Here is a 19069-nt window from a genome sequence, read left to right as displayed (position 1 = left end):
CATAATATAGGACAGCTTAATATAATATAGCATAGATTTGTTTTACTGTAGTATGCTATTATTACGTCCCCTAGGGTTTTGGACGCCAGCAGTCAGACCAAAAACCCAGAAAAACCAAGATCATGGATCCAATGTTTCATTTATTGGAATAAATGTTTTTAAATATTGTAAAATATGGAAATAAGCACCAGATATTTTGGCTTCAGGGTGATTCCTGGCCCAAAACAATAAACAAAACAGCTTCAAAAGACAAAGAAAATAACTAACCCAAAAAATACAATAAAAATACAATTAAATTAACCTTACTTCACTAACAAAAACAGAACAAATTATATTAAATACACATGGTAGGCCACCCCTAAAAATCTAACTGCTTAGCACCAAATCAGACACTATTATTGAAAAGCACAAATGTAAAGAATTCTCACAGTTCTCAAGTACTAGTTGTTGGTATGGCTGCTGGTGGGGAGCGTGGAGAAGTGTGACCAGCCCGGAGTCGCAACTGCTCTCATTTGGCAGGCAGCACATGGGTTTTATAAGGTGCACAATCAGGAACAGCCAATCGTTAAGGTGGAGCAAACAATTTGTGAATCAGCGGCACCTGGAAAAGACACACAGAGCAGAAATGGAACACACCTACTCACTGACAGCGAGAGAAAGAGTAGAGCGCAACAGCAAAAATAAATGAAACAACACGGAACGGAACAAAACACCCCCACCACCAAGAATCAATAAATCCTTGATTTACATTGGGTTACTGGACAATGTCACTACAAACAGAGAAAGGCAAATCCAGTTTTGAAACAATTTCACATTTCTGCAAACGATCACTAGACACAAAAAAACTATACGCATGGGCAGTGACAGAGGCAGCTGGAGCTTTTAGACTCCCCGCCATCGACTGAACATTATTTTGACACACACATTTTTCTTTTCATGTCAGTACTGCGAATCACATAATTGGTCTCACTGAGTTTTGACTCAACTACATAAGAACCATAAAATATAGCTTGCTGTGCCATATTGGGGTTAGAAAATAAAACTAATAAAACTTCACCTTTCTGAAATGATCAAGAAACAAAAGACTTTAAATCAAAATCTAAATTTTTAAAGAGTTTAAATATTCGGCAGACGAAAATGAAGCACAAACAAAATCGCAAGCCTGATACAAATGTTCACAAAATGAACTCACATAATTTAACACTGCCTTCTCAGTGGATTTCCCAGACATCCACTGCTCTGTCAAATTCTTATCAGGGACTAGCACTGTGTCCAAAATCTAAATCAGCCAGACTGAAACCTATTGACTCTTGCAGAGTCTCACGTATTGTAAAGCAAACAAAAGCAAAAGCACGACTAAACTGAAACCGAGCTTAGGCTCAAAACTGCTGGTAACCACATTCACATAAATACCCATCTTCGTAATAATAGGTTACTGCTCTGTTTCTTTACTGAAACATCTTTCTCAGCAGCAGAATGCCAACGAGCCAGAGAGGCATCCCGTTTTTGTCATTGACAAGTGTCACCTTTGTTGTCAGTGGACAACAACTGGTCTATTTCTGTACCAACAGTGGTGGACAGCGACTCTGAGCACTTGTGCACAGGCAAATCAGGAGATTAATGCACTGATGAATTTATAGTCAAGCCCAAAAAGATAGCAGAAAGATCAACCTTTTTAAGACGCTACTGTGACCGCATAACCACGCAAGCAGAACACGGAAAACAAACCTAAAGTATTTTTGTGCAGAACATCAGTTACCTCAGGTAATGTCAAAATATCATTAACACAGGATGTATATTTTGTGAATGGCAATATGCTGTCAAATGTAAACAAAAGATTTCCCTTTTCACAAACTCCATGAAGGTCTGATTGGCTGTTTTCTCATGTTTGCAGAATTTTTACGAAGCTGTAAGCTTCCGAAACTCATTCGTAAGATTTAAGTACAGAAGCTTTCAAAAAATCACAATTGAAGCTATTATCAAAGGACAACACAGTACAAACCTGTGCTTTTCCAACCAGTTTGCAATGGAGGAAAAGTGACCAAATGTCTTTTGGCCAATGAAAAGCGGCAGCTAGCTCTCGAACATTGTTAAGTAAGAGTCGACCTCAGTGTCTCTAAACTTTGGGTCTAAACGAATTAGCCTACTGGCATCAAAATCGCTCAAAGGAGAAAGTGGAACAGAAGAAGCACTATTTGGAGTAACAGGCTGAGGCGGTATAGGAGTTTATGGAGCACTCACTGGTGACATGTGGGAACGTTGATCTTCCAGCTCGCACTGCCTGAACCACAAAAGCTATGTAGAATACTCTTGGCGTATAACTTCTGTGTCAAGCTCTTTTGGCTAGACTGCCAGTTTAAGGTCCTGTAGTGAGACTAACAAGTGGATAAGGAACAGCACTCATATCTCCAGATGACACCCAGTATTCACCTTTTTCCTGGGAGTCTTACTGGGGAAACGGATGTGGGTGGGACTCTCGCTGGAAGTTGTCCTATAGCATTCCCTAGCTCTTGCCACAGTAATTTTTAAATCTGTTTACGGATTGTAATAAGACGCATTTTGGATGGTCCAATCGCAAATGGTCAGTGCTAAATATAGGTGTAAATGTGGTGCAAAATGTTTTGTGATTGGAAACAGATACGGAGAAAAACCACATCGCATTTCAGGTTTAATACACCATCCTGATGCGTCCTGGATGGCAGTGAATCACCACCTCTCACTTGTCCATCACCTGGCGAATAAAAGTAAACATACGTGAGGATGAGAACTTCATGGCTCTTCCTAAGTGTGTCTGTCTTATTTGAACATGCAGGGGGGTGACAAGATGACAAGCACACACATCTTATGTTGATCTAACACAGGTACTCCAATAAAACAACCGATAATTTTGACTAAATCTCAAATACATCTGGGAGAAACAGTGCACCTGTTTTGTTCACGCTTTCTTTGTCTTTATAACTTTTTTGTAGTTTATTATCATTCAGTAACATATTGATATAGTGATTGATATATGTCCTCACGAAATCATACATGCTCTCCTCAAAATCACTACACTGCAATGAAAGAATGAATGGACGTAAGCCACAACAACAACTTTGTTTACTTGGAAACAGAAGTAGCATCCATATTTCTCACTAAGCGTCTTTTGATGTAGAAAAAAGGTGGATAATACAGTGTAATATTGTTTAGCATAGTATTGCATAGTATAATATACAATATGATGGTATTACATAGTGTAATATAGCAAAGTATAGTATAGTATTGTATAGTATAGGAAATCTTCAAATGATTTATCACTGACAAAGGCTGTTCTAGTTATTTTCTTGCATGTTAAATATGTTAAAATCTGTGTTTAGGGCAGGTCTATTTGTCCAACCAATGGAAGACAGGGTTAAGTGTCCAGGAAACCCTTTATGATTTTTGCTAATCTTTTTGGTCTGCTAGTGGCACAGAAATGGCACACTTCATGTTTAAAGAGACACTTTAGTCATAAAGCACATTCTGACAGCAGCTCATGAGATCTTTGATAGATTGGTGTGATTTGAGAACTAATGAGACCATGGGTGTGCTCACGCAAAATTTTACATTCCTTAATTCAATGAGTTTGTGTAGGATTGTATGGTCAAATCCCTTACTGTAATTTTAAAGTAGGAGTGCTGCCTACGCCTGAAATGGACAATAAGTAGGCTAAGCAGAGGGAGAGTGGGAAATAAAATAGAGGAGGACTGACAAAATCAGTCAAAAACCTAATCAAATCCATCAGGCACATACAACTTAATGGCATAATTAAGGGTGCTCTGTTCCAAGAAAGAAAGGATGTCACTGTTGCTATGAGAGCAGATAAAAAACATGAGAGGGAATGCCAAAAGACTGTGCTGCCCACCAAAATAAATAAATAAATAAAAGAAAGACTCAGGCAATCACAAGAGAGCAGCAGTGGCAGTGCTTCAAAAAGCAGCTTGCCATTGTAATCAAAGACATCTGAAATTACTCCCGTTCCTGTCCCCGTTTTTCCTTCATCTTCTGTATATTGGCTTCTGACCCCTGGAGTTGCCTGTTATGTTTAACCAGGCAGTCAGGTCACCTGATGTACTATTTACTATGTTGCCCTATCTCTGTTCCCCAACTACTGTAGAGAATTCAATTTCTGACACTTAGAAATTAGGAGCATTAGTAGCCATAGTTCATATTGTACTGTATGTGTTCCAACACAAGTATATACAACATGTTCATTGGTTCGCTGGTTAATTCTGTCCTGTTAGCCTTGATTATGATCTAGCATGTTTACCCATTGTTTGTAATTAGCACTGGTTTCCAGTAAGTAATGTTTTGTTTTGAACATATTAATGTTAAGCTTTGAATATAGTCTTAAGGGCTGAAATGCTTGCTTTTAATGTGTATTTTGTACAACTCTTTAGTAACATTAATATGATAAATGTGCCTGAAGCATTTATGGGTAGTTGACAGAACATGTACATGAGTTTGTTTGTTTTTTGTTGTTTGTTTGTTTGTTTGTTTGTTTGTTTTTTGTTTTGTTGTTGCATCGATCATTCAGCATCAAGATTTAAGGTTAAATTCTATATGACCGTATTAGGAAAAGCATATATTTTAGATTCTGTACTGGTCATCACTTCTGAAGTATATCATCATATTAAATCATTTTGTCTTCACTAGTTAATTATAAAAAGCCCTGTTGTGTAAATAAAAATATTTTTAATAGGACAAATATTCTTAAATAGTCTCTTAAGTAGAGGTAATACAAATTTCATGCATAATAATAATAATAATAATAATAAAAGAATGAGTATAGCATGTTACACCACTGGACATTTCAACTTCCCATACATAATTAATTTCAGCAACTTGTATATTTATGGCATGAAATTTCATAATATTTCTTCATAAGCATTTCAGCTTTATGAAATCAGTAAAAGCTTTTTTCGCTTTTTTAAAAAATTACTTTGTTTTTCCTTTAATTTTGTATAAATCCTTTTGTATGGTGAATGAGTCCTTGTTTCCAAAATAAGCTCAAAAGTCTGTTGTAATCTTGAAAACTTTGCCATGTTTTGCACTCATAGAGAGCATTCCACTGTATGCTCATGATTACATGTTTCCCAGTGGCACAGTAAAAGCACATTGTATGTGCAGTGATGCATAATGCCTGTGAATGTCTGATTGCCTTGTTCACTCTCAATGTAGAGAGTGATGAGGTTGTGAAGCAAGAGTGTTTGACAACTCAGCCCTGAGGCCAAACTTGTGATTGCAGTTCCCTCCATACAGTTAGAATGAGAGCTCTCCCACTGGAATAGCAGGTGACATGAGAGCATTATATGATATGTGATGTGGCTGCTTTATTTCTGACAGGTCTGTTAACTGAATGATAATAAAGTACAAAAAAGTAAAAGAAGAGAAAGAAAGCATTAAAATCTGGTGCACAGTTTCTATAATTATAAGCAAACATGACATTTAGTTATTTTAGTGCAGTACCTATTTCGTAAAGTCAGTAGTGGTTTTAGCTTGTATGGCGCCCTGGGAAAATCCCTTCAGCACTTCTCATCTCAGATCAGTCACCAATTCAAAAGGAGATGAGCTTGAGTCATGTAGTGTACAGTACACTAGGCTTTAGCAATGCAGTTTGTCTTGCTCCTTGTCCCTAAAACTATATAAATTCACAAAATTTCTCCTAATGGCAAAGTAAGCTGTTAAATTTAGTGTCCCTGCTTGTGCTGGTTAGATAGTTTTCAGTGTTTTCTCAGGTGTGGAGAGTGGGTAGGCTGCTATGCTCTGGGGTAGCTTATCTCAGTTGATTGGATTGTGGGGAAAAAGCCCAGAATTACTAAATAGAGCCAGTCGGATCAAAAACAAACCTCCAGCAACCTCTCAAGATGTGCATCTGTTTTTGCTATAAATTCCCATTCACAGCCCCGGCATTTTCCTGTACAGCGTCGGATAAGAACCAAGCTTTGTTGGATAACCAGCCTCAGTGGATGTGAAGGATTAGCCTTTTTCATTAAGTGTTTGACCCAGCCATTCTTTCTGTTATGGTTTTAAACCCTACATTACATTTGAAGGCACTCCACAGGCCTGGCCTCACGCCCTCCTTACTACACCTGACCATTATTATGAAAATGTCTTCCTCTGCAGAAAAATTAAAAATTATCTCTGAGTGGTTTCTATTTTCATTTTAGTCAATAACCTAAAGTACACTACTTGGCAAAAATTTATGTGGACACCACCTTCTAATTATCAGGATTGGCAATTACATTTACACCCACTGCTAGCCAGAGCATAAAATCTTGTGTACAGCCATTTAGTCTCAACATTTTCAGTCAAATTTGAATATTTTTTATTCCAGCATGACAATGCTATTTGCAAATGTGGTCCATAAGAAATAGTTTACTAAGTTTAGCATGAAAGAACTTGACTGGCTTGCACAAAGTCCAGAATTGAACCCCATTGGTATGAATTGGAACACTGACTGTGAGTTAGGGACCATTGCCCAAAATCATTGCTTGACCTCTTGTACCTGAGGATATAGTGAGAAGGATGGAAGCTGTTATACCAGCAAAAGGAAGACCAACTCTTGGTTTTGCATGTATGTGCTTGTTCAGGTGTGCACTTACTTTTGGCCATGTATTTTGATTAATTGTATTGATGTTTGGTTGAAATCTGATTCTTATCTCTTTATTTACATCCTTTAGGGGTTTCTGGACATCGACCTTACAGAGTTTAAGAAGAGTGAGGCTAATGTAATAGGGTTCCAGCTGGTGAAATATGCAGACCCAAACATCAGCAGGATAGTGCAGCAGTGGATGGACTTTGACAACAAAGATGCCAAAGTTCCTAAACGAGGACTGAAAGTGAGGCACTCGATGGACTACAGCCTTTCCACACACTACATTTATATCATTTACAATGTTAAGAACTGATCCTGACCTGAAAAGAAATGAAATTAAATGAAAACTTTTTTAAAAACCTGAAATCTACATGCAATTAGGAATCTGTATAATGAATCACGGTAACGTTTGCCGAGAGCACAATTGCATTACCTCAAAATCTAATTTTCAAAAAGCCTTTTGTCCTTTCTCTGTCTGAGACACTCCATTTATTTGGGTTATGAGAATGCCATTTAGGCACACACACACAGATTCTAATATAAAATATATTATTGCAAAGTGCACTTTTCATTTTTCTCTCTGCATTCTTGGTGTAGTACACTGGAGCTCTCACATACGATGGGGTCAAAGTCATGTCCACAGCCTTCCAGAATCTCCGTCGGCAGAGGATAGATATTTCTCGCCGTGGAAATGCTGGAGAATGCCTGGCCAACCCACCAGCACCTTGGGGCCAAGGCATCGATATTCAGCGAGCACTTCAGCAGGTATCTAACCCTTGAGGAATTGCACATGGACACATTGCATAAACACATTTTGAACAAACACTATTACTCCATTCAAAACCAAGTGATTTGCCAAATTTACCATTAACTGCCCACACTATTTAAGGCCCGAGTATACTGCATTTTTATGCATTCTGGATTGGATTGCATACAGTCAACGGCAGGTGCGTGTGCCGATGATGAGCACAAATGAGGACTGTCTGCATGTCCAGAAAAACTTGTCCCCGCACATGATCAATAAAAGTATACTTTACTTTGGCCTAAACACTACAAAATGACAGCAGTGCAGAAGTGTTCGATTTGGGCTGCAATTTTATATTTCATTCAGTGATGACAAGATAAATTGTTTAGGGTAAACTGTATAGTACAACATTTAGCTGCCTATGTTAAGCCTTCATAATCAGTCTCTTATGAGGTTCCATCAATGCAGGCAGCAAAGCAAGGCAGTCACTAGGTTTCGATACAGAGTTAATATGTTCGCAAACATAAACTTCCCCATCTGTAAGGCTGTCATTGCTTCCAATATATTCTGAGTGTCCAGAATGACACAATAAGGAAATTACATCTTTAATTTATCTTGTAAAGTTCACTTTGATTCACCAAAGGGACCATCACAATCAAATGTGACATAGGAGATAATAAACAAAGCCAATTGGCAATAAACATTTATGCTGGTCATAACAGAACATGACAAGTTGTATTTGTAAAGTGAAATGTGAAAAGGGAAAAGGGCACCTGGCTTTGTTGTGTACCCTTAGGCAGGTGTTTGCCTCTCTGCCTCGGGTGTGGTATGAAGACACAAACATAAAAGATGCAAGTTGGCAGGCAGACTGGAGCAGATTTTGTTAGAGGTAATCAAATATGATTTATTGGCAGACTTAAATAGAAATACTAATTGGAAATACCCTCGGTTGGAGCCTTACACGAAATTGGTATTTTTTCCCTTTAGGATGCTCGTGCATTTTACTGTACCATTTATAAAATAAAAGTCTGAGGAAGTACAAAGCAATCTAGTAAACTCAGTGTGTACTAAGAGTTGCCCTCACAGAGCTAGGCTCTCTCTCACAGAGAGAGAGATGTGTCTGTGTCTGAAGAGAGACTGATGTGTGCTGGACTGAGGGAATTTGGTCCATCTGCTGAGGGGCCGTGGAGATTGATGTTCAACTCGGTCAATTAACTCCATCATGTGGACTGGGAGACATTCAGTACTGTACACAAAGAAGAGGCACTCAGAGAGACGCACACCCTACAAGCAGTACTTGAAAGAAAGAAAGAAAGAAAGAAAGAAAGAAAGAAAGAAAGAAAGAAAGAAAGAAAGAAAGAAAGAAAGAAAGAAAGAAATTAATTTGTAATTTCTTTGTCGAAATAAAGACATCTTCTCATTTTAACTCAGGTTTGGATCGAGGGTTTAACAGGACACATTCAATTTAATGAGAAAGGACGACGGACAAACTACACTGTCAGTGTGATGGAGCTCAGGCCGACAGGTCCAAAGAAAGTAAGTAGTTAAATATCAGACTTAAGCTGCGTTCACACTGCCAGCGACACGCAGCAACAAAACAATCTCATCTCATTAATTTTCAATGAGAGCTGGCGACTTCCGGCAACAGGAATGTGGGCGTGACCAGCGACGCAACAAAGTTGAGAAATGTTTAACTTTATGCAAATTAAGAGCGACTTTTGAGAGTGACAGCTAATACGAGAGGAGATGGTAGAGCTCACGTGATCCTAATATTTTAATAATAATATGAATTGTAAAGAAACAGTGCTGTTTAGACTCTCCATACACACCACTAGCGACCTAACCGCCAGCCACTGGCGACATGCAGTGACAAAGTAGCTGGCAGTGTGAACGCAACTTGTGAAGCCTGTTTCACACTTCGTTGATGGATTTATTTGTTTAAAGTTTAAATAAAATGTTCACAAGGTTTTGAAGCTCCATTATGCATTTCACTTCAAAAATCCACTCAACATTTGCAGGCCTCATATACTAAATGAGCTCTGTTTCATGAAACATCTCCTGTGAGATATCTTGATGGTGCTCAAGTTCTTGTCCCTGATTTGATCTTTTCTCAGGTGGGTTACTGGAATGAGGATGAGAAATTTGTGAGCACGGCAGCCTACATGCCCGGAAATAATGAGACTTATGGACTTCAAAACCGCACATATATTGTTACCACTATTCTGGTATGTCATTCCTACATAACATATGCAGGTTACTGGTTGTTCCAGATAAATTGCTTAAATTTTACCGCATATTAGACTTTTATGACTCCATTATTCCTGTCTTAAAATGCTACAGAGAATGTAAAAAGCAGTACAGTACATTACAGTAAATTGACTGTTTTTGTGTACTCATACAATTATACGTTCCATTGTTAGCTAGCAGGCTAAAGCAAACACAGGCTAACAGGATTCCCACACATCATGGTAAACATTGGAAATATCAGAGAATTGTAAAATTATGCTTTTCAGACCAAGAAAAGTCATGAAAATTAACAAAATCTTCAATGTCAAGGAAAAGTTGTGCAATTTATTTTGTGAATTTAAATCATTTAAGTTAAGTTTGGATCTAATATATTTCATTACCTACTCTAAATGGTGCTCTTACTCTTGTGTAGAGTACAGTGTGCAAGCCATAGTGTTGTCCAATTTGTGAAAGAATCTTTCTTATTTAAAGTTATTGTCAGTTAATTGGTTGAAACTGTTCACAATGCAGTCTGTTTTCCATGCATCTCATCTGGAACATACAAAAGAAGCTTCAACTTTGTTCTGTATTTTTTTTTTTTCTTCAAATATTTTTTAAACAATTCCACTGACGTCTAATGCATCACCTCCACGTTTTTATCTCTCCTTGTGATGGTGGTAATTCTATACTGTGCAGATAAAAGGATGAAGGCTATGTCTGTAATGAGACATTGCTGTACCTCCAGCCATGACGTTTTCGTCTTATACTTACCTGGGATTAAATTGCCAGCAGTGGACAAAAGATTAATTTTCATTCAGCAGAGATGATTAGCTTAGCACTTGTTTTAGCAATTCTGTTGCAAGTTATGCTTCAGAGGGCATTTATTAACCTTTGATATGTGGACTGCCCATCTCTTTCACAGCCAAAGAAAGGGCAGAGCGAGTGGATTGGTCTCTGATGGAGGGACGTGGGGAGAATGAGTGATAGAAAAGAGCTAGTAATGGATCAGTGGTGTGGGTTAGGGGCTAAGCACTCACAAGGGAGTGGGATGGATTGCATTTAATGCTCTGAGCTATGCTGTTTGTTCTGCTGAGACAGTTTATCATAGAGGCTGGGAAAAGTTGCATCGCCACAGGTGTTCTAAAGAATTATCTCATTCTCTAAAAGACAGCTTGTTGGCCATCTTGTAGGTCTACATTAGCAGGAAATGTGGTGCAATAGTGCTGGTCTGTTTGTAAGATACATTGCAACCACAACTGTGTTCAGTTCTTTTGGTCATATTGAATCATTTGTAGATATAACACAGCAACGAGTCTTTTTGGGAAAACTTTTGTTCTATATATTCTACTCCTACTGTCTCTTGGCAAAAATTTATATATATATATATATATATATATATATATATATATATATATATATATATATATATATATATATATATATATATATCATTTGCTTTCAGTATAGAATCTGTGCAGCACAGCAGTGGTTTCTTTTTCTTTCATTCTTTTTTGTTTTCTTACTTCTCTTTTCTTAACCTCCTCTTAGTGGCGTGTCACAAATCTTGGGTGTTTCTCTGCAGACCATAAGACAGGGCCCTGCCTACAAATAGTGATGTCAAGAACAAGTGTTTGTATCAGGGGTAAAATTTTCCATCTTAACAATCATTGCATCTTGTTTTCTATCTTCTGAGAATGAGAATGAATAATCAATATTTCAACATCTTGTACTTTAAGCCTGCGATTGTGATTCCAGTGAAAATACATTAAAGTGAGAGTTCACCTAAAAAAAGAAAATTCTGTCAGCATTTACTCGCTTTAATTTTCTTATAAAAGTGAATGTTAAGAAAATTATGACAGAATTTTCATATTTGGTTGAATTATTCCTCTAATTCCACCACAGAATATATATGCCAATTAGATATGCCAATCCCCATGGGACTGCGGGGGTGTCCTGTAGAGCAGTGCCTCCCTTTACACTCTCTTTACACTGTGTTATTTATTGTTCATTGTGAGCTCTTTTGAAAAGACTTGTTCTTGTGTGGGTTGTCACTAGGGCCTCAGGTGCCACGTGTGTTGTAATCTCCTCAGAATGTCCAATCTTTCTGAAATCTCACAACTGAACAGCTAGCTCATATTAAAGGCCATCCACAAATAGATGCATCCAACACTTTCTAACCAATTAATTGCCTGTCTGTCCATGATGCACAAGAAAATCTATCTGAAAATAAATCTGTCAAATTCGCCATGTTCTTAGTAACAGACCACTATTTCTTCTCTGCTGGTTCAAATATTTCTTCCCCTCTCAATGTCTTGAAATATGATTGAAGTACATTTCCTGAATTCAAAAAGTGAACACTATGCTTAAAAATGTTCAAAATAGATGTATCTTAACAAGTGGTTTCTGACTGGTTTTAAACCCAATTGTGTGTTTCTCTTAACTATAATGTCATCTTCTGTGTGTACTGGCTAGGAATCGCCATATGTTATGCTGAAGAAGAACCATGAGCAGTTAACAGGTAATGATAAGTATGAAGGTTACTGTGTGGAGTTGGCCGCAGAGATAGCCAAACATGTGGGATACAACTACTCACTCAAGATAGTGGCTGATGGGAAATATGGCGCTAGAGATCCTGAGACCAAGATGTGGAACGGGATGGTGGGAGAGCTTGTCTATGGTGTAAGTAATACTTGTTTTTTTCACTACATTACATTATATATGACATGAATATATGTGCATTACAGTAAGGGCAAATGCTAATTAATAAAATATATTTTCATTGGTTACTGTGTGTCACTCTGATACAGAAATGTCATAGTTTTTGTTTTTATACCAAGTACTGAGAAATCGTCTAGGTTACTATGGTAACCCTGGTTCCCTGAAAAGAAAAAGAGACATAATGCCGATGAGTCGACGCTAGGGGTTGCTCCTGAGCCCACGATCTCGCTGAGTAGTTTTCCAGCACATCAATTTGGCAAATGTCTTTCGAAGTCCCGCCTTCCATGCTCAGCGAGCATATATGGCAGATAGGTAGACTCCTCAGGACATTCGACTAAAGGATCTCTAAAAACAGTCGGTATTGTGGCAAGGCTATGTAATGTCTCGTTCCCTCCTTTCAGGGAACTGGTGATACAATAGTTACCTTGACATTCCTTTTCAAGTTGCTTTTTCAATGTTATGTCTATGAGTCAATGATAGGAATCCCTATAGAACAAATCCACAATAATGATATGGCTATTCTTGCTACAAATACTGTGGTAGAAAGCTTGCTTACAGTCGATTTCCACAACTAAGCTGGGAAGAGCACGTCATTGAGTGACACACCAGTGGCACTAAATAAATATATCTTGCCCGAATGGAGGCAAAATAATAGTCTGAGTGTAGCCAGTTTTTCCTCAGAACTCATGTCATGTGAGGTAATGAACTGTTTGGAGGGAAGATTGAATACACAGTCCTTTGATCATGGTTATAAAAGGGGCCACCAGCGGGGGCACCTTAAACCGATCAGAGGAAGAGTTGACTCTATGTGGACTCTAGGAGAAATTCACTAGATTAATGAACACCATAATTGTTTTATCAGCATTGGGAAGCAATTAAGAATGCATTAATAATTGTGACCAGACATTTTAATTTTTTCGTAGTTTCTGAAATTCAGGTTTAAAAGGAAACAAAGAAGAGCTCAGAGCAGGTCGGCTCTGTATTTATTATTACAGAAAACATCCTGGTTACTTTCGTAACCTCTATTCCCGAAACGTTGTATTGATGAAGTGACACTAGGTGTCAATCTTGGGAGCCCGAGACACCTTCTGATCTTTGATAAAAGGCCAATGGGAATTGGCGAGTGGTATTTGCATGCCACTCCCCCGCACAAACGGGTATAAAGGAGTTGGTGTGTGAACCGCTCATTCAGGTTTTGTGCTGAGAGAGAAGGTCTCGGCCATTTCAGCGGGTAATCCAGCACTGTGGCAGGAGGGACACCATGTATCGTTCCCTCCATCAGGGAACGGAGGTTATGAAGTAACCAGGATGTTCCCTATCTGTCACTCTTTTGATGTCGTGTCAATGAAGTGACACTAGGGGTCCCCTACAAAAAAACACCACAACTAGCTGGACTGTGATTTACGTGAACTGGCGGTGCGAGACGGTGCCTCATAGCCAGCACACCAGGCCAACACGTAACCTCCCCCGACACTGTTATTTGTGTCGTATGGCCCTTCGGGGACAAGTCGACTGCCCAAAAAATAAATAGGGTCAGGCTAGCCCAGTCGTGCCTTTTCCCTCTTTTTTGGTTTTTCTCCCTGACAGGAGGGAGGGGGGGTCACTACCAAGGGGAAGCCACTGCGAAGACCACACCCCACCCAGAGTACTCAACTTTAAAATGATAACTGTGTTATCAGGCATACTTATGTTCTTCTTAGCCAGGTGTCAGGTTGAAAGTTTTATTGCCTAACAAAATCTAACATAAAACAAAGACAATCTGAGTAAACACAAAATACAGATTTTAAATGACAATATAATTTATTGAAACAAAAAAATGTAACCAATACCAACTGAGCCTGTGTGAAAACGTATTTGCACCCTTAGTTACTAAATCCCCAAATCTATGAAACTGCATTCGTATGGTGTTCAGCTGGACTAGACACAGCGAATAAGAGCACAGGGACGACTCATCCAAGAATTCACAAAAACGGCAAGTACAATATCCAAGGAACTGCAGGCCTCTCTCGCATCAATAAAGGTCACTCTCCAGACACTGTCCATAAATGCCCTGCAAGGATGAGAGGCGAGGCAAAAACCACTTCTAACACAGAAGAACATTAAGACCTGTCTGAATTTTGCCAAAACACTCCTTAATGATCTTTTGGAAGAATGATCTGTGGAATGATTATTCGAAAGTGTTTTAAAGACAGGGGTCCCATTACATCTGGCATAAATCAAACACAGAATTACACAAAAAGAACATCATAGCTACTGTCAAGCATGGTGGTGGTAGTGTGCTGGTGTGGGGATGCTTTGCTGCTTCGGGGCCATGGCGACTTGCAATAATTGAGGGAAACATGAATTCTGCTCTCTACCACAAAATCCTAAAGGAGAGTGTCCGGTCATCAATCTGTGAGTTGAAGCTGAAGCGCAACTGGATTATGCAACAAGACAATTATCCAAAGCATAGGAGTAAGTCCATCTCTGAATGGCTCACTTAAGCAAACTTAAAGTTTTTGAGTGGTCTAGTCAAAGTCCTGACTTGATCCCAATTGAGATGCTGTGGCAGGACATTAAATGGGCAGTTCATTCTCGAAAACCCTCCAGTGTGGCTGAACTAAAGCAGTTCTGTGAAGAAAAGTGGGCCAAAATTTCACCACAGTGATGTTAAAGACTGATCTCCAGTTATCAGAAGAGTTTGGTTGCAGTTGTTGCTGCTAAAGGTGACACAACCAGCTATTAAGTTTAAGGGGGCAGTTCGATTTTTCACTTGGGTGATATAGGTGTTGGATAACTTTTTTGCTCCAATAAAAAAGTATATATTTGAAAACTGTATTTTGTGTTTACTCGGGTTGCCTTTGTTTTATGTAATATCTCGTTTGAAGATCTAAAACAATTTAGTAAGAACATTTTTCATAGCACTGTATAATTAAAATGCACATTTAACTATGTATATTTAGTATTAATTGGTACAACATCATATCTCTTCTTACAGAAAGCTGATGTAGCGGTGGCCCCACTAACAATCACCCTGGTCAGAGAGGAAGTCATTGATTTCTCCAAGCCCTTCATGAGCCTTGGCATCTCCATCATGATCAAAAAGCCCACCAAGTCTAAACCCGGCGTTTTCTCATTCCTGGACCCTCTGGCCTATGAGATCTGGATGTGTATTGTGTTTGCCTACATCGGCGTGAGCGTGGTGCTTTTCCTGGTCAGCCGCTTCAGTCCATACGAGTGGCACGCAGATGACTATGAGGAAGGAGCTGAGCAGAACCCTAACCAGCCCTCCTCATCATCAGCACAACCGTGTCAGGGCCAACAGAACCAGCAGAGTCAGGAGCAGACCAATGAGTTCGGCATCTTCAACAGTCTCTGGTTCTCATTGGGAGCGTTCATGCAGCAGGGCTGTGATATTTCCCCCAGGTGAGATAACAGTTTGAGTTTTAGACAATTTGGAATGTGCATGCAAGGGTTAAAATGATTATTGTTGATTCATTCATGTAACTTTGAGGGCATCTACATTTCATTGTATTCTTGAAAGTTTAGCAGAAACTATGCATTTAAAAATGACAGTCATTGACCCCTGTTTATACCTGGTATTAAGATGCATCTCGGGTGATCCGATCACATGTGGTCACGTGTGACACGGTCACTGTTTACACCTAGTGCTTAAATGCATCTCCTTTGACAACATGTGATTGTATTTGAAAGGGAGGGACTCTGTTTCATGACAACATACTATACATCATTCACTATGTCAGTGTGTTACTGGATGACATTAAAGCACAACAAAGTCAGAAAAGACAACGAAAGAGTGAAAAATCTGGTGCTCTGTTTTTCCCAGATGCATCTGAAATGTATTCTAAGCACAAATGAAACATTTCAAACTATTGTTACTATCGAGCTATTCTGAGCAAGTTATTTTATTGAATAACTTGTATTAACCTGAGCTGCAGATCTTTGTGCTTCTCATAAGTCTCTGTATGTTGATTTCAGAGACAACGAAGAACAGCCGTAAAGGTATCAACCTTGTGTATCTATCTGTTTTTTTTTCCCGATCAGACAGCTATTTCCTTTTAAATCACTCATAACTATCAAAGTGTTATCTCTTATTTTAGTGCAGCGGTTGATTGACAGGTGAGGGGTGTCACTACGCAGCTGCCAGGATGCATACATGACGGATTAGCATTTACATGTCAAATGCAATGCGAACATAAGCTTTTTTGACCATATTCATATGTGTTTTTTGTGATCCAATCACAAAACATTTTAGACCTGTATTTAGCGCTGACCACATGTTATCAGATCATCAACAACTAATCTTTATACCAGGTGTAAACTGTGTCTTTCTCTTCCAGGAGAATAGAGCATTCATATATATTGAGAATGTCCCGTCCCCTCATCATAAAAACTGTATCTCCTGCCTTCAACTAGCAATTGCATGTTTTGTAAAAATCACAGTTTGTCTACGTTTCCTTAAATTCTCTAAACTAAAGGCAAATGTATTTCTTTAAGGACAAGCCCTTTGATATTTCACTTCATATTTCATACTTCATATTTAGAAATAGAAAAAAAGGTAAACACTGAAAAAAAAACAGTGCTTGTAAAACCTATTAACTCTTTCCCCGCCAGTGTTTTTAAAAAAAGTTGCCAGCCACCGTCAGGGTTTTTGACGATTTTCGCTAAACTTTAATGGCCCGCAGAATATTTTCTTCCATGAATATATGAAGATGCTATATATCAAAATAAAGATCTGAGCCTCTGCTTTTAGGCAAAAAAACGATTTTATTTTATCTTCATTTGTTCTTTTTTTATTGCCACTTGAACAGAGGTAGGTTTTGTCAAAAACAACATTTCGGACAAAAAGCTGAGAAAAAGGCATTTTTATCAAACAAGTGCTTTAGTATTAGTATGGTGTTCCACTTCACATTTGAGACGATTGCAGTCTGTTTCTTTGATCAAAGAGTTGCGTACTCTTTCAAAACATGCGCGCGGGTCTTCCTTACCGTATACCACCGAAAACACTGATACCCGGAAAATTCTGTGTTTGGCGGGGAAGCGTTTTTTCATAAAACCCGGAAAATTCCGTGTTTGGCGGGGAAAGAGTTAACTAATTTAAGCAATATCTAGCACATAGATTTTTAAGAATAGTTGCTAATTGTTTTAGGCTTCTTAACTGAAATTACAGAGTGAAAGTTATACTTTTTTTATCCTCTGGCATTGACACTTTTTCAACCTTTTCAACAGTGCAAACGTTAATGATGATCTCTTTATGTCTCCCTTATGTTTCAGTTTTAGTTGCAAATTACACAACATTCATCATAAAAATTGACTTGCCTATGATGTTCAAATCTTTCTTAAACGTTTGGGGTGCAGTGATTTCTCAAAGGTGCTGCTGTCATGTGGCTATTGGCAGCTCAATGATTTGTGATTGTAGTTTGTTAAATTCTCAATTGTACAGCTAGTTTGTGGTACACACCAGTATTTGTGAAGATCACATACAGCTGTACTTGGACTGGACACAGCAGCCTAATGCCACCAAGTCTAATGAGAGGGAGACAGCAGCTCTTTGGAAAGCAGATTAAAGTTTAATAAGTGCTGCACTGGAGCCTCCACTCAGCTCTGGTGCACAGGGGCAGAGATGAAGCAGCTCTCTCCACTACACACAGTTGAGGAACTCTCAAAGCTTACCAATTAAACACCTAATTAATGGGAGTGATGTTGGCAACATGAGGTCAATGACTGTGGGTTTAAGGGCACAGAAAGGGGTATCTGCAGTATGCCTCAGAGAGAGCGAAATATCAATGGCTAAGTCCAGGCACCAGACAACATCCATACCTGTTGGCCTGCACATTTACGTAAAGATACAAGACATTTGACATTTAGAAGAAATTTGAGCTGGAAGATATTTAGCTGACTGGGCTAAACATTTAATGGAACGTTCTGGGTTCAATACAAGCTAGGCTCAGTCAACAGCATTTGTACCATAATATTAATTAGTACATAAATTATTTCAAATCATACCATGTTTATTATTTTAAATAAAAAAAAATGTGGTTACATTAAGACACGCAATGGAAGTAAAAGGCAGCAGTCCATACATTTTAAAATACAAACTGTTTCAAAAGTATAGCCACAAGATGTACTGTAAATATTATACGTTAACATAATTTTAGTGTAATAAAATCTTTGTTCAACATGATTTTAATGTGATAAAATCAATTATAGGTTTACCAGTGTTAAATCATCATGGCAACGAAGTTGGAAAAAACTTTCCACAGATAATGTTAGTAAGCGCTTTTATCACACTACAATCGTGTTAACACAAGTTAATGTTTGTTTCTTTTTTCAAAATCAACGTGCCACAAATGCTGTCGATTGAGCTTAATTTAACAGCAAGATGGGTATATTGACCTGTTTCATGTGACAATGTCACTGTATGACGGCGCTGCCATGCATATACCTTCAATGTGCTGTGCTGTGTTGTGGGATGTGACAAAAGCCTTCTTTAGGAGTTAAAAGCTGCTCTTACATTCATACATATGGGATCATCACAGATGTTTTGTAATAGTGTGACCAAATCAGACCTGAAAACAACACAAAAACATTTGTAACTTCTGAATGAGATAGGTTTACGGTTATGTACCAGTGGTGTGTGCACTCATTGGTCACACATCAGTCTCGCTGGCGTATGGAAATGCATCGTAGATCAAATATATTTAATGTCTGTGAATGTCCAATTTGGCTATATTTGTGCTGCCATCAGACCTGTATGAACATTT

General features: G+C 38.5%; 1 protein-coding gene across 5 annotated transcripts in view; it reads left to right on the top strand.

The window, feature by feature from the left end:
* LOC127663388 (glutamate receptor 1-like) overlaps positions 1 to 19069 on the top strand; it is a 117847-nt gene that overhangs the window by 48390 nt on the left and 50388 nt on the right. For all 5 annotated transcript variants that reach the window (XR_007972982.1, XR_007972981.1, XM_052154951.1 and 2 more), the window contains 6 exons: positions 6702 to 6860; positions 7214 to 7381; positions 8793 to 8897; positions 9476 to 9586; positions 12060 to 12266; positions 15283 to 15710. Coding sequence is in view for 3 of the 5 variants with exons in the window: in XM_052154951.1 (XP_052010911.1) it covers positions 6702 to 6860; positions 7214 to 7381; positions 8793 to 8897; positions 9476 to 9586; positions 12060 to 12266; positions 15283 to 15710 (1178 nt within the window). In the remaining 2 variants the exon portion in view is untranslated. The remainder of the gene's footprint in view (positions 1 to 6701; positions 6861 to 7213; positions 7382 to 8792; positions 8898 to 9475; positions 9587 to 12059; positions 12267 to 15282; positions 15711 to 19069) is intronic.

The sequence above is a fragment of the Xyrauchen texanus genome, chromosome 23, assembly GCF_025860055.1.
Source record: "Xyrauchen texanus isolate HMW12.3.18 chromosome 23, RBS_HiC_50CHRs, whole genome shotgun sequence".
Classification (NCBI taxonomy): Eukaryota; Metazoa; Chordata; class Actinopteri; order Cypriniformes; family Catostomidae; genus Xyrauchen; species Xyrauchen texanus.
Note: the sequence above shows the minus strand (reverse complement) of the source record. Positions and strands in the feature narration are given on the sequence as shown.